Raw genomic sequence first — 25,911 nt, forward strand, 5'->3', positions numbered from 1 at the left:
TAACTCAGAACATATGTGACATCAGTTTATTAATGACAATCCATGGAACATTCAGATAGTTCCAGAGGGCGTAGGAATGAATTCCCGCTCTGGCATAGTGGGGATTTTTTTTCCATAATGTTAAACATAAGACAAAGAAACAACTAGAGAAAAATCCATGAACTTAGAATTAAACATAGCAGCCTAAGTGCATACACAAGGATAGATACTATGCATGTTCATACTTCATTGGGAGAATGATAACTAGCTTGGATCCTTTCCAAATCTCATCAGAACATGAGTTGCAAGCATTGAACCCCTGCGGGCTGTTTCCACCAGTTGGCCAAGCAGCGGCATCTTCACTGTCTCTCTGTTCCATAGTGGTCTCTTGTCCCACCTGTATACATTTCATATAAAAATCAAACTCATCTCAAGAAATGTAGCTCAAAGAGAGACTTTCTCTATTCTCATATGAGTATTTCCTGAATTGAAAAAGACCATTAAGTTAATGGGCCCCATATTGTATATTTAACCTCTTAATACAGATATTCTTTCACCTGGCACATCAAGAGACTCACAAATGATGACATACATTGATCAAGTGATAAATCAGATGACATTTTACAAGTTTACCAAATTACAAGCAAATACAATCCTTATGAGGAACTATTAAAAATTGCAACATAATGCTCCTATTGATTTTTAAAAAACAAAATTTTTTTAAAATCCTTTCTCAGAAGGTAGTGATCTTTGTGCTTTTATTCAACCTATAATTAGAGAACTAACATCTTACCTTGGGATCTGTACAGAATAGCTGGACAGTTTCCAACCTCAAAAGGTAGTCATGATCTTTGTGCTTTTATTCAATTGCTTTGATTGTGCACCTACTTTCCATTGACGATGAGCCTAACCAGAGTCTATAAATATTCTCTTACATATACGTCCATCAGCAATAAGAACAATTACAGACATCTCCATGAAGGGAATCTTATTAGATTCCACTATAGAAATCATGAATAAGCATTGTGGAAATCATCAGTCATCTATCAAAAGTTGGGCTTGCAATGCAGAGGTTGAGGATTGCAAAAGGAGTAAAAATGTCCCAAGTTACTGTCCAATACCAGCCAAAAGCTGAGAATATATTGGCAAATGGGAAGAGCTTCCGTGTTTGACTAATGCACTTAACCATCAATTTCCAGGTTCCTGCCAATTTTTATTGATTTGGAGCCACCGTTAGGCATTAAGCAAAGTGATAAACTTATATTTTTGTGTTGACATAGCATTACGATGTGCACCATGGAGCTTAAAGTTACTGATTTAGGGATTTAAGGGGCAGAAAATTTTACAAAAAAATTTAAAAAATCATAAAATTGTGATCCTAATGTTGAATAGCTCATCACGTAAGTGATGACATCATCAACCACTCCCAACATCTCTTTTTGGTGATGCAAGCATGGCAACATCTTTTGTTTATTATCCTATCATTCCACCTCTCCAACAACTCTTATGATGAAATCATTATGATACGGTGCCATCTCTTCCCAATCCAATGGATCTTTTTACCAATTGCTAGTTCTCCCTTCTTATATTTTTGTGTTGTGAAGTATAGTGAAGAGTTTGACTACAATGTAACCTCTTGCAATGAATGAGTCCCACTCATGGGTGAGTCCCTATTTGAGATTGAGGTTTTCTTGTGGTGTGTGAGCCCCCGAGTTAGTGGTCCTCTTTGACTCTTGTTATCTTGTACTTGGTTTCTTATTTTTGCAATAGAAGTCTTCCGTTGTGTTTCTAGTTTATTTTTTAGCTGCATCACTAAGAAGATCCATGGCATCCAAGAGAAACATTTACTTGCTTTAAGACTGAGACTAAGAATGTCTGGAGGAACTCCAAGAAGCTAATAGAGCAAACAAAGGGACTGAGAAAAGATTTGAACTAGGATAAGAAAAGCCAGAGGGAATAAAAAACAAAGTGCTGCTTTACTTACTGTATTCTATCTGTTATTAACCCAAGTCTACCAATTCTGAGGTTGCATTAGCAACTTCTAGCTTCTAAATATTAGTTGAGCCAAGCCAGATGAGGCCATTGAGACTGATAAGTTCCATTTTCCTTTTTCTATTTATCATTACACAAAAATGTCAATAATTTAGTGAAGTTGTTGATATTTCTGGCAGACTTTCCTAGAGAATTGACCAATTTCCTGGACAACGGCTCTAAGTGTTGAAGCCATCAAAAGTTCTACACCTATTATCTATCCCTCAGCTTCTTAATAATAATAATAATTAAAAAAAAAAACTGTTTTATTTGTTTCCTGGAATATTTCAAACTAAATAGAGACAATATAGCAGCAGTCAGTACATACCAATCTTCATGGCGGACAACCTTCCCCTCTTCAATGCTCAGCTTGATCAGTGAGATCATAGTTATATCCTTTCCCAAGAACTTATAATGTTGCTTGTTGTCAATCAGAACCTAATTTCAATTTATGCAGATCCAAAGGTGTAATTAAAAATAAAGAAATAAATGAATAAATTTGTGAAAAGCAGGATTTGAGAGATTATTGAAATGTTGTGGTTTGTGGAAGAGAGTTCTCAGTTCTAACCTCTCCATTCCCAGGACCGACTGCATTTTCTTGTATGCTGTATTCAGTGATTTTGGATTCACTAAAGAACTGGAAGATGTAGAAGGGTAATAGAGTCAGTCACTAGAGTAAGAACCCAATTGAAACATATAGTGGTTGCTACACTGATTCAGTTCTCACATAAATCATTCCTTTATCTAACAAAGTAATAATTATTTACTGAGGAAACTGCTAGGCAGATGGAGACCACTACTCCCCAAGAACCTGTGGGGAGCTCATGCAGGATTTGGAAATGCAACAATAGGGCAAACCTTTGTTTGAGTCTCTTTCCCTGTATCCGAAACAAGAGATGCTAGTTCCTGATACATCTGTAGGGTGTCTCTGAAATGTAAAGCCAATCAATTTAAGCTGAACATGGCCTCTTTAATAGAAATGCTCAGGGATAGGCTATTCTAGACTGGAGATATAGGTTAGACCCATCAACTGAAGGCTTCAAAGCAATGCATTTTCATGAACATCTAAGTTCAGACATGTATAAGTAAGAAAAATGATGTTCCTCCGATAGCTGTTATAGGATTGAAATTGATCAATTTTGGCAGTGGCTTGACATATTTTTTGCACATGTTGCATGGCTTCCTTTTGCCAACAAAAAACTACAAACCACAGTTTTTTATTATTTGGGAAAAGGTCCTCTGAGTCAACTGCAGAGGGTTACTAGCACCCTCTCTCACCCCCTCACATGAAATGACCTCTCTAGCCCCCTCATGTGCAAAACCGTATAGTCGCTCCTCATTAGTGCGCTCCCTATGCTGCTTTTTCAGAGAACCCTCCCCCTTATTATTTATATAAACTCACTGTTACATTGAAAAATAATAAATAAATAAAAAATAAAGGAAAGTCTCAACAACCACAGGTTTTTTAAGATAATAATGCCTCTTCTACATTCATGAAAGGTGATCTTAGTTCAATTGTGCAATTCTAACAGAATATAGGATCTCATAATTGAGTTATCAAATCCTTCTCATGCATTCAATCAGATAGTTACAGTTTAGAAAAAAAAAATGCCTAACGAGATTAAAACAATGGCCAACCTTGGGCAGTGAGTAAAATGCTGATTTGATCTGCTCCACACTGTAAGCAACAAGAAGATTTTAGGGTAAACTTGCATGAAAGGAAGACATCATCCATATATTTAAAACAAACTAGAATAAATAGTAACCTGAAATGGTACCAAATTTCCAGATCAATCTATTGAAATAGAAGCCACTCCAGAGTTTCATTCATTTTGATCTAAAATAATTAGTGAACTAGACTAAATGGCTTCAATATACCACATCAGTAAGCTTTTATTTACTTCTTCTGGTTAGTATCAATCAAATGACTTTACCCAAAAAAAAAAAAAAAATAGCATCAATTACATGGGTATCTTCTGCCCTAAGTTGGTTTCCAACATATACACAATAATCCATCCAAGATAGTACATTTTCTTACATACCCATGAGCACGCATAAGTGGATCTTCAAAAGTTGCATTTGGAGCATAAATTTCAAAGTCTTGTGGTGTTGCAGAGGACCCATATCTGAAAAAAATAAGGAACAAGTTTCTGATAAAAATTGGAAACAGAAACATGGATTCATGATGAATTAACTTCACATCATATTCCACCCCCAAACAAAGAAACTAAATGTAACAGAACAAGTGGAAAACATGATTAACTCAACAAATGTTAACAATGGATAGTCTTAGGGCTATTGAAAAAGATGGAAATGGTGATTAGTGGAATGTAGAGAGTAAAGAGTGAAGTTGAAGAGGAGAAACTCACAGGTTGAGGATGTGAGGAATTATGTCATCTGAAATCCGTTTCAATTTTTTCTGGTCGGTTGATTCCTTCGCTTGCTGTTCTCTGAATTCATCCATCTCCTTTATCTTCGAAACCCAAACCACCGGATAGAAATCTGAAAATAAAAAAGAGAAGGATCGAAGGTTGGAATTTAGGAAATAATTTGATTTCATATAGGAAGAAAAAAGACAAAGAGAAGTTGAAGAGTATGGCATTGTTCTAACTTTACAAAATCAGGATTCAACAATGGCGACGTAATGTTAACTGAGAAGGCGTTTGGAACAATAAGAAGAAGAAAAGAAGAAGACTGCAATAACCCGCAAGAGAGAGGGAGATGACCACTTGGTACGCCACGTGTTTGGAATGGGTGCATCCAGCAGGTCCTCTAAGTTCCTCTACTTCTCTATCCACAAAAAAAAAAAAAAAAAAAAATTTCTATATATATATATATTTTTTAAAAACATACTTGGATTGGATTTTCCTTTGAGTCATGGTGAATGGAATCCGCAACACTGGTACACCACGTGTGTAGATGGTGTCATCCGACAGGTTTTTAAAATTCTCGTGATTTTCTAATCCACATGATTTTTTTTTTCCCCTATCATTATAGATAATTGGACTGAATTTTCGTCAAGCCATTGTGAAGGGAGAATTGCTTGACTGCACTGGCTTAAGATGCACGTGCTTACATCTAGGAAGTATACTAAAATCCTATAAGGATTTGTGAATTCTTGGATGGTGTGGTTAATCTTCTTTTTCTATGGTGAAGAAAAGCTTTTCTAAGATAATTTATACTTAGATACATAGCTCCCGAATCCTTGAAGTGGAATAGGGTCTAATGGTTAAACACATCATTGATGTGCTATGGTTTCAAGTATTGATCTTGTATCGATTGTATCGGCTCTAACGAATGAGTATCGATTGAGATCGATCTCTGATCCCTAATTGATCCGGATCAGTGTTTTGTATCATTTCAGGGGTAAAATGGTAAAAAAAATAGTTCTTTTTAAAAAATAGTAGAGATGAAAGAGAACGATACCCGCCAATCTAGATCAATATCAATATTCGCCGATAACAATCCGATACCAATACCATCCCCTAAATCCTTGGATAGTGCCTTCTTTGCCAAGGAGTCACCTATACTATTAACTCTCTTGGTACAAAAAAGGAGCAAGCAGAAAACATAGGAGGATAAATGGAGAATGCGTTGAATGATTATTGTGATTGCAAGATGTGTCGGTTGATTGGAATTCCACACCTAATTTTTTGCTTGACCTTTTTTGGTAAAACTAATTTTTTGCTTGACAATCGAGGGAAACCATACAATTACATGAGAAGGACATCACACTCATAGTATTTGTCAAATGTTATGAGGTCCCAGTTCTCTGTTGGTCTAGGCATGAAAATTTGCCATAGTGAGCTCGAGCCCACCCCACTTGAACCCAGTCCGGAGCCTCAACGCCTGATCTGCATTTTTCAGCCTCGTGGGCCAGGCCAAGGCTGGTATTTCCAAGCTTGGGATCAGGCCGGGCCTAGATTGAGGCCATGGGTTGATTCCATCCCAGCTCGGCCGGGCCTGGTTGGTTGTACCACACACATACAGTGATTGAGTTTGCAGCTAGGCTGCATAGCATTCCTAGGGCCCGTTTGATAACGTTTCTGCCATTTCTGTTTCAAGAAACGGTAGAAACATAAATTTCCTTTTTTAGAAACAGAAACGGAATTGAAGGTGTTTCATAAGTCATGTTTTTAGAAGTCGATAGTAACCAATGAAAGAATGGCCACAAGTCGATTCTAGAAACAATGAAACAAGTTGAACTTGTTTCGCCTGGGTCGTTTCTTGAACCATAAATAAGTAAAAATTTCTATTTCTATTTCTGAAAATAAGTGAAATGGAACAGTTTTATCAAACGCTTTTTACTCCGTTTCTGCTGTTTCTGGAAACAGAAACAGCAGAAACGCGTTTCTTGAAACGTTATCAAACAGGCCCCTAGTGTCTTCATGTGTCTATTCTTGTTCTCTCACAATATTCCGTAGTGTCTCCATGTGTCTATTCTTGTTCTCTCACATAAAAGGTAGATATGTCATTTCTTAGGAGGCAGAAAAGAGATAGACCTAAGGAGGCACGCGTAGGCTAGATAGCCTCACCTTGGGGGAAGCCCACCAAAGCTGGATTTTGGGCAGGAGAGAGAGAGAGAGAGAGAGAGAGAGAGAGAGAGAGAGAGTATTATCACATAAAATGGATTTACAACATGATCAATTCTTTGATTTACGAATAGGTGAGAAGGTTAGGTTATTGGTTTCAACATTCATCTTTAGTATGATTTGTTTTGTTGGGGATGAAAAATTACTTTAAGATTTTTTGTTGGTGGTGCTTGATGTTGAGTTTGCCTATTTATGCAAAAACTTAGGCTTTCCTATGATTTTTTTTTTTTTTTTTTTTGGCTAGAAATTATGAATAAAAAAAGAAAACTAAAAAAGAAACACATAAATGTGACTCAAGGCTCCCAACTTTAGACATGGCCATCAGCAAATTACAAAGAAAAATGAATCAAGATTCTCCACCTTCGGCATAGCCATCAGTGGAGAAACCTTGAAACATTAGGATAACCGATCTTGGGCGAGTAGCTACATCATGAGCTATCTCACCACTTATGTGATGTGAGAATATTGGAACATCTAACCTCGATACTCCAAATTTTGATGCTTTCTTTGTGAGGTAATCCGCCACTGCATTTGCCTCCCTAAAGCAATGCAAAAGTTTCCATCTTATATTATCAAAAAACGGTTGGATCGAGATCCAATCTTGCTTGCATACCATAGAATTGATTTTCCTTGAATTGAAGTAACCACTGCTATCGAGTTTGTTTCTATCCATGGCGCTTCTACTCTTCTTTCCATTGCTATCTAAACTCCTTCTGTAAGGACTTTAAATTCCGCTATATAATTTGTTGTTGATGCCAATATAACAATTGAAAGAAGTAGGGGTGCCAATCCTGAGCCCGCACCGGTAGGCCCAACCGAGCCCGACTCGCTTAAGGTCCGACCTAAACCGACCTGTTTAATAAACGTGTCGGGCTTCAGCCTAACCTGTTTATTAAACTAGCGTTCACGGTGCAGGCCACTAGCCCGTCGAGAGCCCGACAGACCCGACTCACTTAAGAAGCCCGCTAGAATCGGCTCATTTAGCTCGACAGGCCCGACCCCCTTAAAAAATGACTAAATACCTATTTTACCACTAATACTACAAAATATGAGTAAAGAATATATAGGAATAAAATATCCACATTCTAAATGGGACATTCAATTGTAAAAAAGAGTAATTATTGCAAGTTAGATTACATTTTAAAGACATGATTCCCTTGGAATATATATATATATATATATATCTACTAGTAAAAATTACACGTGCAAATGCATGTGTGACCATATGTTGAGGGTGAGAAGATTTGAGAGAGAGAGAGAGAGAGAGGTGTCCAGTTCAAAATAAATAATATAATAAATGTTATCCTCAATTCATTTATCAATAATGCATTTTTTTTTCTCTTTTTTTTTTTTCCCCCTTTTTTGTTTGGTTAAAGAAAAATTACTTTCTTAGATCACAAATAAGTCAAATATGTAAATGTATATACATTGATATCAAAAATGTTATATTGACTTTGGAGTGCATTCAACTTTAGTATATGTTTTTTGTTTGACACAATGTTCTTGGAACTGAAGTTTATTTTCAATGTTAGACAAGCTCAGAGGAAAATGGTATCTTGAAAGGTCTATAGGGCATTATGAATGGCACAATAATGCTTCGAGATGAAAACCAAATAGTATCAGGAAAATGATTTGATTCGTCATTCTTCAATATTACAAATTAAAACCAAAACCATTCGTTCTCTAATTTTTTTATTTAGTATAAAGTATCTAGAATAATATATAAAACTGAAATCACAAAAAAAACTCCTATAATAATTCAAACACGAAGGGGTCATTAGGCTACTTTATAGGAAAACCTTGAACAACATCTCCATACCTTCTTCTCCTTAAATTGCCATTGAAATAAAGGATAGTTGATTAAAGCATTTTAAGGAGCTGTTGCAATGAACACAAATCTCAAAATTCATAAAAAAATCATTTGAAAAAAATCAAGTAACCTTCAATGCCTTTACAGTTGATAAGATCATTAGGCTCTCAATGCAGAAAAAAAATAAAGATTCATAGGAAAGAAAAAAAGGTAATAGTCTATCCTACGAATTGAGAAATTCCCTAGTATCTTCAACTTAAATATTGATAATGACAAGGAATTTGAGATAAATATTTCATATTTTTGGCATCTTTCATAGCATTGATAAAGTTGCAGAGAAGTCAGACTTTCGATCATCGTTTCAAAAGTGGGTTTGATTGCTGCTGCTTAGTGCTAGAGTTGTGCCAACATTGTTGCTCTCACATATTCAAGATTGGATTTGGTCAGAGACAAGTCGAGAGAGTGGGGGAGTGAAGTGAACTAAGAAGAGAACTGTGAGAGAGAGAAGGGGAATTAGAAAATTTTCTATTTATTCGCAACAATGACAAAGAGATTTGAAAGAAATAATTCATGTTTTTTACTAATTTCAGATGTAGATACTCACAGAAGAGTAAATCCTTGGAAACACTTTGGTAAACCATATGATATCACTTACATTGCATAAGATGTAAAGAAAAAGCTCTATTATAATTGAAACTCTTGACTCCTCGGAATCTCAATCAAAGATAAGGACTTGCAACAATTCCAATATTTTTTAAAATTTTTATTCTATATATACAGGTAAACTGAGAAAATTGGAACCATAGGAACGAAAAAAAGTCAAAGAACAAAAGAACTATGAAAAAAAACTATCAATGCATAGATTTCGATTCAGACATGGTATATTACATTAAAAGCAACTTTAAGACCATCCATAAATGCATTCAAAATATTGTTACGGGTAAATAAAATCAATATTTCTACTAATGTATCATATCCATTGACATAAAAATAAAGAAACTCAAAAAAGATTTATGTGGAGCAGAATCCATACCAACGCTGTACTGCTCGAATGTCCCATAATAGGGTAGGGAGCCTTGGAAGTCTGATCCAATAGTCATGACTCTCTAATTGCCATGGAATTGGGTCAACTTTTTTCTTCACCCATTATATCACTGAAGAAATTAAAAAATAATCAGAAATTAAAAACAATCTAACATTCAGGTTTGATATAATTTGATAAAAACAAATTTAACACCATCGGTTCACTCCAAATAGTCCTTCACAAACCTGCACCACCGCCCCCCCCCCCAAAAAAAATAGTAATAATCTAATTTACAACTTCCATGAACTGGTATTATCGAGAATTTTATAATTCCAATGAGTAAATTTCTGCCTTCTATTTTTTATTCCTATAAATTCAAAAGTGCAATCATAGGATGAAGAAGCACAGGATAGAGAAGAAGCATACTCTTCTTCCATTGGACTAATTTCTCGAAACTTTGCAGGAGGAGATATATCCATTCTAATGTCCTATAAAGAGCAAAAGTCCCCTGTTAAATGTTTAACAATACTTGGCATTCAGAACATCAGAAACTATAAGTATCAATGACATAAAAAAAATTGCTAAAGACTTTAGATCTCATTAATGAAAAAAGGAATATAAGGATTTCCTTCGGCGGGGATCTGATTTGTAAACAAGATAAAACCAAAAATTCACTCATAGATTGTACAATTCCAATATATTTTCAGATAGAAAATTAAAAAAATAAAAAAAATAAAAAAAGCTCTCAAATGCAAGCACCAATTATCCAAGACTAAAACCTATTGGTGTAATCTCTTCACAACTCTTGAGATGATTATCTGGTGATTTGATAAGCAAAGTACAAACATTAAATTAACAAGTTGAAACTGAACATAAGATACACATAGGATAGCAGGACCAAAAAAATATTAGTCATCAAAAGAGAACAAATCATCCAAATTCCAAGAAAAACTTCTCTAAATTTTGCTCAGAAGGATTATCTCCATGTCTTTTTTTTTTTATTTGGTAAGGTTTATTATCTCCATGTCAACAATAAATAATAAATGAATTCCATGTATCAGATGATTCTCTAAATTTTAACATCAAGCTCAAATGTTTCTAAGAAAGTAACAACATAAAACAGAGCAGGAATTGCATTCTCTAAAGCAGAACTTATTTATAATGAAAACTTGTAATTTTTAGTTTAGCATATAGATGCATATACTTTCTTATTATTATAAAAATACAAACATTCTTTGACAAACTAAGTAGGGAGGGAAAAGAATTGACAAAAAAAATAATAATAAATTAAAATATCAAGAGATTTCAATTAAACAATTGTTGTTTATATTAGAATATTTTAATCTATGGTGCTAAAAAGGCAGGGAGTGAAATCGGAGGTTAGCCCCAACCGGGAGAGATCAAAGAGAGAGCACTGGACCAGGGGTGGTGGTGATCCTTCTCTACAAGGGATGTTTCCCAAGATGGTTGCAATCGAGGTCATGGAGAGAGAGAGAGAGAGAGAGAGAGAGAGAGAGAGAGAGAGAGAGAGAGAGAGAGAGAGAGAGAGAGATGAATAGACCAAGTATAAAATCAATCAAATATAACCAGGTTACTTAATCCATCAATTTGAGGAGCATATCAGTGAAGCAAATTTTTCTAGAAATAATTTAAGAACTCAATAATGAGAGAGAGAAAGAGGAACCTGTCTGAGTTGTAAAAATGAAGTCAATTCACTTTTCAACAAGAGAGAGAGAGAGAGAGAGAGAGAGAGAGAGAGAGAGAGAGAGAGAGAGGAACCTGTCTGAGTTGTAAAAACGAAGTCGATTCACTTTTCAACAGTCCGCCTTTCTAAGTTGCAGAAAGAATCTGCAATTAGTTTAAATGATGATGTTTAGTTTATAAAATAAAGAAAGAAACATAATGGCAAAGTTCATCAATCATTTACCTTATGAAAAAGAAAAACTATGAATAAAAACACCAACCTTTGTCTCCTTCAATAATCACTACCAAAATCCATCTCCACAATATTCTATGCTTCTTAGCCATTTTTTTTTCTTTTTTTTTTTCTTTCTTAATGAGAAAACAACAAGAACAATTGAGGAAAAACAACGAAATCCACATGAACACGATAAAGAAACACCTAAATTGAAGTAGGTCAGTTGTATATCCAAGCAGATTAATACTCTTTCGCTTGATCCATAATCTTCGAATCAACTTAGTCCACTCTGGAGTCTCCATTCCTTGGATTGATTGATAGTTTGATTGATACCGGTATTATAAAAAAATTGAGAATTTACAAAATAATCCAACTTCAAAATGCAAAAAACCCAAAACAGAGATAGAGAGAAGAGATGGGAAGAGTGCAAGGACAGATTCTAAGATCTTGATACAAATCATGCTTCTTAATTGCCCGTCGAACAACATCTCCTTATAACGGCATTCGCGGCTCCAAAACACACTCTCTCCCTAAATTTGTTGGAAAACAGAAAAGAGCATACGTATTGAAAGAATCATTTGCAATTTCCTAAGAGCTACTTTAAGTAATCGACTCAGAATAGCACAATTTTGGGGAATCAACTTTTAGATAAACCATAACAAGTAAACATAGTATCTTGAGAAAAAAAAAAGAAAGGAAAGCACAAGGACAAAGAACCATAAGAAGAAACACAAATCAGAAAAAAAAAAAAAAACAACTCTTTACCACATTGTGCAAATCGTTTGATGGTATCCAAATGTACAGCTTCCCCTTCTTGAATAGGTACATAAAATCTTTGAAGTACGAATTTCCTCCTTGCTACCAGCAGTGAGAGGAATAATACAATCATATTAAGGAATCCGTTACTTTAAAGCAATGGTGAGTTTCATCACAGATAGATATGAGAGATATGATTACGAATGAAGAGATGGGCTATGTCAATTTTAAAACTTACCTTCCCTTAGCATCAGCTTTGATGGTATTAAGATGGCCTTGCCAGTTTGAAGCCAAAATGGTGTGCGAGTTTTAGATTAACGTAACCATCTCAGATCTCACACAACATATCAAAAGGAAAAGATTAAACTGAGACCAAATATGAAAAAGAAGAAAAGTAGTGGATGCGTGTGTGGAGTGTGAGCGATGAAGGGATGATACTTTGCACTTCTCTGCAACTACCAGGAAGACTGCCTTATTCTTCATCTCTCGCCTTTCCTGTAGCTTCTATTTTTTAAGCCAAACTTTGCCCTTCATTTTTAACCATTTTTCTAAGGCTAAGCATTCATTGTCTGCTGCATGGACGTTTGATGCCATACATTAAACACCCCCTGCACAAAAAAAAAAAAAATTCATATTTAATAGTTAATATGACTACAATCTTCAAGCAATTCAAACCAATTGCAAAATCTTGTAAAGCCAAACACAGTAGCAGCTCAATTGAAAGGAACCCACAAGAATAGGACTGGATTCTTAATCGAGGTTATCCTTTCAGTTAAGATTGGCAGAGAGAGGAGTAAAAGCAATGTGTGTATAGTAAAAGGGCAAAGATATTTGAGAGGGAGAGAGAGAAGGAGGAAAAGGAAAGAAAATCATATTTGTGAAATAAAGGAATGAGAGAGTGAGAGAGAGAGAGAGAGAGAGAGAGAGAGAGAGAGAGAGAGAGAGGGAGGCGTGAGGGATTAGATTTTTTTTTTTTCTTTTTGGTAAAAGGTGTTGTGAGAGCTTGACAAATAAAGAATTTGATTATGTAGAAAATATTTATTTACTAAAAAAAACAAAGGGTACCAAAAGAATAAGAAAGAAAAAAAGATTAAGGAAGTTGATATTAAAGAAAATAATGTATTTATAAAAAAAAAAAGGGTTAAAGTTGTCTTAGAAAAGATTAGCAATGAAGCATGAGTACATGCACAATTTTTTTGTGTAAATATATATAGAATGATATTATTATATAAATGATATTTTACAAAGAGAGAGATAAAGATTTGTTACTTTTTAAAATCCAATAAATTCTCTTATCATATTAAGGGAAGAAAGATGAAAATATAGAGAGGGGAGATCGTAGGCAAGGGGAGAGTTTGGGATAGAGAAGGAAAGGGAATAAATTCTCTACCAACTCAAGCTCCTAAATTCTCTCTTCCCAACTCTCTCTTTGACTTTATTATTGGTGGGTAAAGATTTGTTAAATTTTAAAAATTAAATAGAAATAAGAAAAATTTAGATAAAAAATTAAAAGGGTACCAACAATTTGGGAGAATTAAAAAAAATGACAAAATGATAGGAAAAAAAAATAAGGAATTTAAATAAATATGAAGGATAAAATAGTTAATAGAAAGATTAGCCACGAAGCATGAGTACATACTTGATATATATATATATATATATATAATTCTCTTGGATATTGCTAAATGGGACATTCAATTGTTATCAATTATTCAATTGTTAAAGACATGATTCCCTTGGTTCCGGAATTGTGAATGTTATCCTCTAATAGTTTTAAAGCCAATAGAATAGTTTAATCCTTTTAAAAAAAGATTTTGGGGAAAGCACGTTTAGAGCCGGTTTAGAATTAAATAAGTCCATAACCATTTTATGGCTCGTATAAGGCCCGTTTAAGGTAGTCTGATTAAAACCCGACACCAACCGACCCGATTACAAATCGTACTATGCCTCCCAAATCTAGGCCTGTTTAAGTAAATGGACTTTCATGATGCAAGAATTTCACACCTCTAGGCCCGATTAGGCCCGACCGAGACTAGCCTGGCCTAGCCTGACCAATTGACACCATTAGAAAGAAGCCATAGTTTTTCCCCTTTGATCTTTGAAGACTCCTCTTACACCTGCTCTTCCTAGGTTCCCCAGAGAACAGCCATTGTCATTGAGCTTTGTCCATCCTTTTTGCAGCTTGCACCAAAACACTTCAACTATCTTTGAGGTCTAGATTGAGCAGCTTTCAAACCCAAACGATGATGGCATAAAAGGTCCTTTTGATGAGTAAGGCTTTCCTATGATTGGGATATCTATTAACTGGTCTGAAATTCCTAGGTCTAAAGGATAAGTTAGGAGGACAATCGAGGAAAATAGTAACTTATTGGAAGCAAGGAACAAATTGATCCTTTTGCAACTAAGATATTTTTTACTTTCATCTAACGGTTACAAAAATAATAGTTTAAGATTCTGCTAGAAAATAATAGTTTAAGATTCTATTACACAATGTTGTCGGATAGAACACCTTTCCTTGAAAGTGTTAAGTTTTAAATACGCCTATAAAGCTGTCATTAAATTCTTATTTTAAACTTTTGGCATAACAATTGATAGGGTTTGGTGAGCCAGAGCTAACTCTAAACTTTGTTATTTCGGTGTGAAATTAAGATTTTTTTTTTTTTTTTTACCCCATGGAAAGGGATAAAAGTCTCTGAGCTGATTACTAAGTGTTAAAAACTAACATATCCCCAAGTAGAGAGTAACCTAATCATCTCCTATGCGTGTTTTGGTTTTCCATCAATATATTACTACCTCTGATTTCACAAATAAAAAAAGAAATAATATATGAAAAAAGTCCTTTGTCTAAGACGTTAGTGCTCCCTCGTATCTTTCTCCAAGTGTTGGTTACTATCATCATTGAGGGGAGAATTCATTGCATTCTTGCTCCACTAAGTATTGGATGGAGAACAATTCCTACTAATTCGTTGCATTCTTACTGCATTAAATATTGGGTGAAAAATAATTCCTACTCCTATGAATGCATTGTTTTTTTTTTTCCTGATAAATAGAGAAGGAAAAGTAATAGTCAAGTGAATTAAACTTGAGACCTCTTGCTGAACGATGGAAATCTAAATCGCATTGAGACATTTGGTTAAAATATCTCATACTGTGTGATATCACTTCCAATAAAAAAATATTTTATTTGAAACCATTGCCGCCAACAATTCAATTATTTACCCTCCAATATATGCCATGCATCCCCCCTCACGTAATCTCCTGATAGCCTTAAGTTCTTTAATGACTAGTTCAATTTGCCAAGTACATGATAGATTTAGATTTGGGTTCTTTAAATATTCTTTCAAAGTGCTTGTAGGCTGTCTCTTCAATATGCTTTATTATTAATCAATCCTTTGCGCGTCAACGTTGAGGGGCCCAACATCGATCAAGCAGGTATTACTGTACAAGATGAATGGCTTAACTATCCTTCCTTGAGGTGATAGAATTTGACGTCCTTAACTAACCCATGACTTTGACTTGGCCAAAGTAAAAAATTAACCAACCGAACCCATAGCTTTGCCACTTGAAAGGATTAGGAGAATGACATAATCCAAAGTACAGACCCTCCCAAAACCATTCACTTTTTTCCTGTGTCTGCCAAGACTTTTTTCCTCTCAAGAATAAATGATTCAACAGAAAATTAAAATAAACAAAACCATCTTCATCATAGTTCAACCTCAAAGGGCGTATCTAGTGCACGAAGTTCCCGCCAGAATTTATAAAGTATGAACACAATAATATGCCATTATAAATTCAGCCACTGATTAAGGATATTATTTTTTATTTAAACACCTATTTTTTGGAATATAATTTTATGTTATACTATAACGGACTCCCTAGTTAATTAGGTTGTATTGTTCTTAGTCAAAATCCACAAGTCATGTAATAAGTAACTACGAGAATTGCTTCCTTTGATTATAGATATTTTATTACGAAAAAAAAAACTATAAAGGAATCACATAAAAAAAATAATAAAAAATAAAAAATAAAAAAAACCATGTCTTTATTTATTCACAACTGACCAAAGAAGTCACAAAATGATCACTCTCTATAATAATATGGTGGTGTAAATAAAAACCAATGTGAATAAAGTAAAGAACCACCAAAAAAAAAAACATAAAACATATGACCTAATAATATAGGAAATCAGTAAAAAAAGAAAATAAAGTAATAAAGTAATCAAAGAAGCCGCCATGGCCCGGCCCATGGATGGAACTGAAAATCTGAAACTCTGGAATATCAAAGAGATGATGATGATGATGATCAGAAATCAAGGTGGCACTTGGTGGTATCGAACCCACCAGCAGAGTTCCTATTAGAAACAAGAGGAACCTTCAAGTCGCACTTCACCTTAGGCTTCATATGAGATGTCTTAACTTTTCCAATCTTAAACCTCACCCTCAGATACAATTTCACATCCACATAGTACTCTCCAGAACTCGTCTCTGTTTTGTACTCAGACAGTGCCTGACTGTCCAAACTCATCTGAGAATCTCCTTTAAATGAAGGACTAAGCATGGAAGTATTCTTATGGCCTTGATAGAAAGGACTCAAAGTGGTACTACCAAACATTATATCATCATAGTAAGCTCTAGCTTCGATTCTATCATAGTAGACACCAATTTTCTTGTTTGGGTTTCTGATTGTCATGTTGAGGGCAAGGTCGTAACTAAGAGTGTTACCTGTGAGATTGAATTCGGTGAGAGAAGCATCTACAACGTAGAATTTGATCTTGTTAGGGCGCAGGACAAGCCAAAAGACGAGGACGATGATGCCAAGGACGAGGACTATGGAAAAGATGATTTTGAGAAGGCAGTTTAGGAGGCAACAGCCGCAGCAGCAGAGGCCAGGGCCTCGGCCTGGCCTGTGGTAGGTTTGGGGTGGGATGGGAGGACCGTAGTAAGCTCCATTCAAATGCGGTTGCTTTGCTTCAGCCATGTTGGGTAGTGGTAGCTAGTCTCTGGGTATGTAATAGGTTTCCGGTTTCTGGTTTCTGGTTTCTGATTTCTGTTGGGGTCTTTGGTTGGGTGATGGATGGAGGAAGGGAGGAAGGGATAGTATATATATAGGGAAGAAGGAGGTTGAGAAGGTGAGATGATATCTAAATGTGAATGTAGGATCGAGGAGAGTTCAGACAATGAGAGACTTGGGGGTCGTAAGAAGGAAGTGGTAAATTTTAAATTCGGCTGGGACACGGTGGTAGTGTTTGGAATGGATTAGGTGGTGAAAATGGTCAATGGACGCGTTGCGTGTGGTTTGATTTTGGATATGGATTGATGGATTTGAAAACAAAAGTTTGGAACTTTGGAAGGTTTCATGGAAGAAGCCGTCACCGTGTTGGGGGGGGGGGGGGGGGGGGGAATGTGGGGTTGGGTTTTTTTTTTTTTTCTTGTTAGGCCTTTGTTTCTGTTGGACTTTTTGGTCCATTGGACCACCTTGATACTTGTAGAATTTGATGTAACATGAGCAACTACAGGGAAAGAAAAGTCTGGTGCCACGTGTACTGCATCGAATTGGTCATTTTATTCTCATGTTTTTTTGTTTCGTGATTCATTCAACCTATGCGTTCCATTTTTTTATCTTATTTTTTTATTGGAGAAGAAGGTGCCCGATTTGATGGAATACACATGGCAGCGTACCAGTGAATAGGGAGAGAATTTCTCGTACGAGCAGTTGAGCTGAAATCGTTAATTGAAGGGGGGAGGGGAGGATGTTGCATAAGTCTTTTTTTTTTTTTTTCAAGTGGGATTTGTATTTTTGGGTAGATTTGCTTCTCTCAAACCTTGTAGTAGCGGTAGCTTAGTCCATTGGATTGCAAATAAATTCTTTTATTTGCCTTAATGTATAGAAAATTTTATCTACAAAATTAAAACTTTATTAGTAGAAATCATTTGGGGAAAAAATACTACCTAGATGAGCAAAGTTTACAAGGAAAAGAGGAGAATAAATCAACTCAACGTGTGATAACCACCTTTGAAGTCCTTTAGCTAAAAGAGCCTCTCTATTTCATTGGGGAAAAAAAAATCCTCTATTAAAAATTAATGTAGGAAACAAATAAAATTACTATATTATATATCTTGCCATCAGAACCCAATCCAAAGAAGCCATAATCCATAGCATGGCCACATCAAAGGGTCCTTATATATTTATATGCAATCAGGTTGACCATACGTCGTCACCTCTAAGATAAAGCAGCTCTCAAATTTATCAAGGTGCACTCCAATAATCGATTCCAATAGGTATGTCTGAAGGTAATACTCAGAAACTTAAAGTAAACTATGGATAAAAATAAAAACTAGAAACAAAGTACTTTCAGAAAACACAGAATCTTAAAACAATCCCACAGCATATAGGTACATATTCTGTACAAAGCCCATATACGTTAGGATTTTGTCTAACCAATAAACAACTATTTATAGATGATATGCCTCTGTATATGAATGGGTATACCTGTACAGGTACCCATATGTATACAGATAGGACTCTATGCATGGAAAGGTACATGTATTGAGACATACGTGTACATATACAAATACGTATGTACATTGACAACCGGGTTCATATAAGTACATAAACCAATGTGTCCCTTAGGACAAAGTGTGTAATGGTGTGCCTATTTGAATTTGAAATTCAAATTAAAAACATGAACTTTTGGACCCAAAATTTTCAACTAATAAAAAATAGGTTTTTTGAACCCACACCCGACCCAGTTCGGCTCAGTTCGGCACGCAATTCAAAAGCACCATAGGAAACCCTCACACACACATGACAAGGGAGAGTTCCTCTCCAAAAGGGAAAAAAATCGTCTACAATTCCGATCTCGTACAATTCTGTGAAATACCACCTTCAGTGGGTGACACGTGTATTGATACCAATGCAATGGTCCAGATCTGATTTAAATGACTCTTCATTGATTTAAGGTTTTATTAGTTGTACCAGATCTGGACCATTGCATTGATATCAATACACGTGTCACCTCTTGAAGGTGATATTTCACGGAATTGTACAAGATCAGAATTGCAAACGATTTCAACCCCTCCAAAAGGGCTTGCACCCTTAAATTACAATCTTATATATATGCTCAAGTTTTCTTTCCTCCCAAACCAATGTAGGACTAAACTTTGTGAGTTGTCTTAGCTCATTACAACTCCACAAGTGCTAAAGATAAAATAGAAAAGACACTTATGAGGGGAAAAGCTAAATCCAAAAAGACATTTGAAATACTATTTTGATCATCTTTTAAAACTTAATTTCCAACAGTGACAATAGAAAGAATGGAAATGCAAAGACCGCCTTGGATAGGAGTTTCTGTAACTTGCCTTGGTTGTATAGGTTCCATGATTGCTACGAGAGGGTTTTTTCCCATCTCACCTCTAATCAGTCATCTATTGTTTCAGCGAGCAAGTTGATCCCAAACCGTAAGAATGCTCCATTTCGCATGAAAAGATTTTGAATTGGGTACGCCGATTTTTGTAGCCTAGTGCAAGCTTCTTAGGATGTTCTTGTTAGAGGTATCCTTCTTGTTAGGGTTTGTCATAAACTTAAAAAACTAAAAGGGGAGTCGAAGGTGTGGGCAAGAGGGGTTTTTCATTCATGCTGATGCGGAGGTGGAAAGAACTCAAATCCAGCTTGATGATATTCAAGAATTGATAGAAACGGTTGGTCTAAATGATGACCTCTTTGATAGGGAACCAAAAGCTAAGCAAGAGCATATGAAAGCCTTAGAGTCCAATGAAAAAGTTTAGGCAAAGAAGTCTCGTTTGAAATGGTTGAAATGTGGCAATCGTAATTTAAATTTTTTTTTTTCATAATTTTATCAAAATCAGAAAGACTAAAAGCATGATAGGGAGATGGAGAAGGAGGATGGATGGTTATCTCGGATCAGAATCTTATTGGCCATCTGGATTGGGAGAGCTAGTTTCCATTCCTAAAGATGGAGAGATTAAAAGAAAGGGAGTTTTCAACTTGGACCTGGGTTGCTCTCCCATTCCAGATGGCTTCCCAGGGATTTGCTTTTGGGTTTGCTAGTCTATTGTGGGGGATGACATATGTAAAGTCATTGATGTTCCCAATTTGACACTAGGAGGGGGTGAATCAGTGGTTTCAAAAATTTTCAAATTCTAAATTGGTCAGGGTAATCCTGTAATTACCAATCACGCAAACAACGATACATCTACCTCACACCACAATGTGGTTGGGTCTACAAGACAATGTCCCACCACTCTGCATAAGACGCACTTCAAATATATGTAGAAAATAAATGTGAAACAATAACACTAGATATACGAGGTTTGGCCAAAGTGCCTACATCCACGGAGGAATACCTATATAGGGTTTCGTATTTTCCCAATACTCAACTTTTTAACCGCTACACCGGTCCAGGAACCTTTCCCTACTTCAATCTGAGATGCAATTAGACAAGGGCAATTGCCCCACACCCTAAACAAGCCCCAAGTTATTAGGTTCAGAATTTTTAAATCAAAAAAATAAAATTCCTAACCCAATACATCATTGATTTAGAGTTTCTAACAATAACAAACTCTAGAATATAAAATAGGGATTTCAAATATGGATTACCTCAGCTTATGTAATCCCATTGATGATTACTTCGTTGACATATAGAAGGAGAAAAACACGCTCAAACCATCAACATATCATCAGCCTTTAGGATCTCTCTCTCAAGGTTGCTTCTCACCCTCTCGATTCTATTATGTTGGGAAAGGGAGATTTTTTTGTTTTCGCCAAGAGCTTCTTTTATATTGCACGAGACATCAATAGAGGTCTTAATCCCCTATACTTATATTCAATCTTGGGCTCTCTATATTTGCTATTGTCCATGTGCGTGAGATAGAAACCAATCTGATATTTACTTCCTATTAATTTAATTCTTAAATAAGTGGCGGACTCTTGCTGTATTCACTTCTTTCTAGGACTACTGCTCGCGCAAGAAATAGTCCCCTTTGTAATAACTTCACTTTCTTCTTCTGGCTGATTTCAACACTTGACAATTGCTGCAATGAATGAGATAAGAATCCCATTAAATCTAGAGTCCATCTTCAAATAAAACTACTGTAGAGACCTTGCTGAATTCTCGTTGATTTCTATCGCTTCAACTCCTAATCTGAACCAAGAGATTTGAACCAATCTGTAGTCTCCAATCCTGCAACCTTGTTTATTTCTATCTCCCTTAAACCTTGCTGTAATTTACCCATGCATAGAGCCAATCCCTTCTTAATCTTTTATACTTGGAATACTCTACCAACCATGAGCCTTAAGAGTTATAATAAAACTCAATTTATTTTTCTTTAAACCGAGCCCATCTCCAATTAATTCATCAACCATGAGCTTCGCTGATTCTATGGGTTATACTATATCAAAACCAAGAGGTTGTTGGTGCTGGGATACGCTTATTGTTATATTAGAACTCTTATTGTAATTAATTTTTTAATCGAAGAGGTTACAAGACCCATTTTACATAATGCTTGCTTACCTCATCAAACTACCTTGCTTATCTAATGAGATTCAATCCAAATATTCAACGGATTACTAGGACTGATTCAATCTAATTGGTTCAAGATTGAACCCAAATTTTGAACACATAATGAACCCATAATTCATAACATTATCAACCAAAACCATCATACTGTTGCCAACAATAGCAACACTTGGAATCCAATTCCCAACAGTAGCGAAGAATTTCTTTCATGGAAGAATGGTTATGAAAGGTGTAAACAAAAACTTTAGTACCTTAATTGCGAAGGTTGAGGGAGCCTGGTGTCTCAATTGAGGCCTATATGCTTAGGGAATTTCATTTTCAAAGTCATAAAAAACATTAAGAAAAACTTCACTAGGATGCCAATTTTTTCGAACCATAATTTGATAGTAGAACCATTATTAATGAGATATTTAATTGCATTTAGGACCGAGTTTTTCCACACCCACAGTAAGAGAGAATCCCTTGACCATGGGATTGGAATTGTTGGATGGCCATGGGGGGAGGGCAGTGTAGATTCGACCATATATAATAGGGTGTGGGAGTTTGTGATAGATCAAGAATCCCATCCTATGGTCATATCACTAGTGGAATGGGAATTCTTCCCACTTTATTGGTGAATGACAACTTTTGCCTAATATTTAACATGAGACAATCCACTTTTCCTCAAATTTGTAGTATTTGTCCCTCACCATCTCCTATGTAGTCATAAAATTTTTAGACCAGTATAAGATTTATACATGGAGAAAGAGTAATGATAAAATATTGTTCGAAAGTTAAAATATGAACCAAAATTAATTAAACCGTCCAAAATACATTGAGCTAAGTGACTACAAGTGAATCATATCATTTTTTACTACCAAAATTTGACATGCGTCTAATCCATGAGGGACTCTATACCCATTCATACACTTTCTAGTTGCCATATTACCAGCCACATGGCCAAATCAATTGGGGTGTTCTGCCAAACGTCGACAACATATCCATGTTCTCATTTTTTTCCCCTTTTTCCATGATAATTTTACATTATTTTTGTTTCTTTGGTGAAGCATTTCTTGGCATGATAGTGATTGCTAAAGCAGCAAACTGCTTGTCTCAGTCCAAGTAGAGGTCGCTTGTTCGATTCTCCTCCCATCGAATGTGTACATCATGTTATCCCCCCTCTCATACCATCCACCTCTGGCCACCCTTTCTTGAGTTGGGATGTCAATCCCTAATGGTAGGGGTGTCAATTTCAAGCCTAGTCCAACAGCCTGAATAAGCCTACCCATTTAAAACCTGACTAAGACTGGCTCGATTAATAAAGGTGTTGGGCTCAAGCTCGGACCATTTATAATCTTGCGTACCTGGTGCATGATATAAGCTCGACGGTCACCTGACCGGTCTAACTATTTACAAGCCTAACTCAGCTTGACTTCTAGCACGACTGTTTATATATATATATATATATATATTTTTTTTTTTTTTGATATATATTTTTTGAATTATTGAATGTAATTAAGTATAAATTTTTTTCTTAAATTATTAATGATTTTATAAATATATTAAATTTATTAAATATGGACAAACCCAAAAAGGGAGAGAAGAAAGAAGTAAAAGAAGAGAGGGAAAAAAAGAAGAAGAAGAAGAATGATACAAGAAAAATGGGGATAAAAAACAGACGCAACTGGAAGTTTTATCGGGAAGATGATGTAGGCCCTCCATCCCATGAGCCACCCCCATGTAATTCTCTCTCTCTCTCCCAAAGGTAACCACGTGAAATATGTGGTCTAAGAATTACCATCCTTCTAAATTTAGTCCCAGTTTATTTGATAGTGAAGAAAATACCATTTACTTTCACAGAACATCACCAACTTATTATTATGAGCATAACTGAAAAATCAACAAGCATGTGATGAATCAATGAATCAATGAGATAAAGAGATGTCTACACTCCAGAATCCAGAGGGACATAGGACCATTAGAAATCCACATCGCACCTTGTACTCTCAAATACTCCAGCAATGGTTCCATTAGAAGCCAAGGGAACCCTTAAATCGCATTCAATGTCTGGTCAATAGTGCTTAGTCTTAACTGATCCAATCTTGAATCTAATCCAAGTGTAGAGCTTCACTTCAATGTAGAAAAACCCAGCTTTCTTGTCTTCTTTAAAACTCGTAATCTCATCACCTGATAGGACAAGCAAGGACTGCCCACGGAACACCACTGGGAGCATAGTTGTGTTCTTATGACCTTGATAGAAAGGTTCCAGGAACTCCCAAGAGAACCTCTCTCCTTGATAGGAAGCTGTAGCATAAAGACTATCATTGTAAACACCAATCTTCTTGTTAGGGTTCCTTACAGTCATGTTCAATGAAAGGTTGTAATTGAGGGTACTGCCATTGATGAGCTCGAATTGGGCGAGCTCTGTGGTTGTGACATAGAATTTAACATCGGTACGACGAACAACGAGCCAGAAGATGAATGTAGTGATTCCGATAACGATCACGATGACAAAGATCAACTTAATGACAGTGGCAAGGAAACCATAATTTGAGTGTCTGTGATGAAGTGGTTGAGGTTGAGGAGGGATAGGAGGACCATAGTAAGCTCCATTTGGAGAAGGAGACCTTTGTTTGAGACATGCTCAATTGGAAGGAGAAGATGGAGAGACAGAAGGGAAGGATTAAATTCTGAAATGTATGGGTTTTTGAATGTCGGATGGGTTACTCTCTTGTAACAGTTTGTGCCAACTGCAACTGATGAAAGGGATGGTTCCACGAGATTAGTCATGCTGAAAGTCTAGATACCCGTCCTTAATGAAAAAAAAAACTGATAGAAAAAGGGAGGGGGGGGGGGGGAAGGGAAGAATGAATGAGAAGCCCTATTGGCTTTCATTTTTATAGGGTTAGGGGACACGTACTTTGAACGAGTCTAGTTGGAGAAAATGGAAACCGCTCACCTTGTTACGTGTAAGAGGAGGCAAGGAGATCAGGTTCTGATGAGGCAAAATATGTCCCATTCCTCAGCATGGCTGAAGCGTGTATGCAAACCTGAACAGAAGACTGACCCACCACCTTGGCCTCTCCTTGTGCCGAGCAGCCACCTCAGCCTCTCCTCGTGTTGAGCAGCCACCTCGGCCTCTCTTCATGCCGAACAACCACCTCGGCCTCTCCTCATCCTGAGCAGCCACCTCGGCCTCTTCTCATGCCAACCAGTCACCTCGGCTAGGCCGACCATCAGGCCGTGCTACCATCTTGGCATCTCATCAGGCCGTGCTACCACCTCGACCCTCCATCAAGCCGTGCTGCCACCTCGGCCCTTCATCAGGCCGTGCTGCTACCTCAACATCTCATCAGGCCGTGCTACCACCTTGGCCCTCCATCAGGCCGTGCTGCCACCTTGGCCCTCCATCAGGCTGTGTTGCCACCTCGGCCCTCCATCAGACCGTGCTGCCACCTTGGCCCTCCATCAGGCCTTGTCGTTACCGCAGCTCGACGTCAACAACAAGGTTTCCAGAAACATGCTTTCGTCCACCCCTACATTCAAGGAACATAACCCCTATTCACGAGGACAGGACTCTATCCACTACACGTCATCAGAGGCGTCCACCCCTCTCATGACTTGCACCTCCGAGATCAATGGGGAATATTCTCAGAACATGCCCTGGAACCCGAAATATTCCTAGAATCACAGAGCCACTCCCCTCAAGGACTCTACGCCTAAACAAGACTCTCCACAAACACCCCTCCTTCTCTCTCCATCAGTAGCTTATAAATGCCAAGGTAAGCCTCCATCATAGAGGATCAATCACTTCTTTTACTAGAAAAGCTCTCTTGAGCATCTACTGTGGAAAGATCTGACTTACGCATCAGAGAGTCCCCTGTCTGGTCAGCCTGACTCTCCCCTGTCATCTCTTCTGTGTAGGTCGGTTAAAGCACCAGGAACTGCAGGGAAGATCATCCGATCAATTTTTACTGCATCAAATTGGCGTCGTCTGTGGGAATCTATTACAAAAAGTCGCCTTGGACCAATGCAATTAAGGAGTGAGAAGGTCGTTTCTTCTACGACAACACAAGTAAGATCCACCCACGAGTTACCACTTGAACATCCTCATTCACCGCCAATGGCAGAGCAGGAGAATGTCCCAGCAGAGACCCCTCCAAGAGGGCCCCATCAAACCTGGCTTGATGCGCAAGTTGCCTAGGGGGAGGGGGGATCAGCGCAAACAAAACCCTCAGCCATCTTGCCATGTCCCATCATCCCTGGTAACTCACCCAAACATGGAAG

General features: G+C 36.7%; 2 protein-coding genes and 1 pseudogene across 2 annotated transcripts; all 3 read right to left on the minus strand.

Annotated features, from left to right (window-relative positions):
- LOC122057116 lies at positions 1–4,783 on the minus strand. The gene is made up of 7 exons (XM_042619118.1): positions 4,622–4,783; positions 4,380–4,512; positions 4,053–4,136; positions 3,649–3,688; positions 2,579–2,647; positions 2,339–2,448; positions 1–376 (listed from the first exon to the last, which is right to left on the minus strand). The coding sequence occupies exons 2-7, from the start codon at positions 4,472–4,474 to the stop codon at positions 244–246; spliced, it is 531 nt and encodes a 176-aa protein (XP_042475052.1). The 5' UTR covers positions 4,475–4,512; positions 4,622–4,783; the 3' UTR covers positions 1–243.
- An 11,338-nt stretch (positions 4,784–16,121) lies between these two features.
- On the minus strand, positions 16,122–17,276 carry LOC122058374 (NDR1/HIN1-like protein 3). Its single transcript, XM_042621035.1, has one exon. It carries the CDS (start codon positions 17,085–17,087, stop codon positions 16,413–16,415), a length of 675 nt encoding a protein of 224 aa, XP_042476969.1. The 5' UTR covers positions 17,088–17,276; the 3' UTR covers positions 16,122–16,412.
- A 6,326-nt stretch (positions 17,277–23,602) lies between these two features.
- LOC122094824 lies at positions 23,603–24,772 on the minus strand (annotated as a pseudogene).
- Positions 24,773–25,911: the final 1,139 nt, after the last annotated feature.

Source organism: Macadamia integrifolia, chromosome 12 (genome assembly GCF_013358625.1).
Source record: "Macadamia integrifolia cultivar HAES 741 chromosome 12, SCU_Mint_v3, whole genome shotgun sequence".
Taxonomy (NCBI): Eukaryota; Viridiplantae; Streptophyta; class Magnoliopsida; order Proteales; family Proteaceae; genus Macadamia; species Macadamia integrifolia.

What these genes read in the sequence shown, in the direction of transcription:
- LOC122058374 (XM_042621035.1), bottom strand. Translation starts at nt 17,087, where the DNA reads ATGGCTGAAGCAAAGCAACCGCATTTGAATGGAGCTTACTACGGTCCT.
- LOC122057116 (XM_042619118.1), bottom strand. Translation starts at nt 4,474, where the DNA reads ATGGATGAATTCAGAGAACAGCAAGCGAAGGAATCAACCGACCAGAAA. An exon ending in CCACTTATGCGTGCTCATGG is followed by an intron (nt 3,689 to 4,052) that starts GTATGTAAGAAA and finishes TGTTGCTTACAG; the next exon opens with TGTGGAGCAGATCAAATCAG. An exon ending in CATTTTACTCACTGCCCAAG is followed by an intron (nt 2,648 to 3,648) that starts GTTGGCCATTGT and finishes TACATCTTCCAG; the next exon opens with TTCTTTAGTGAATCCAAAAT.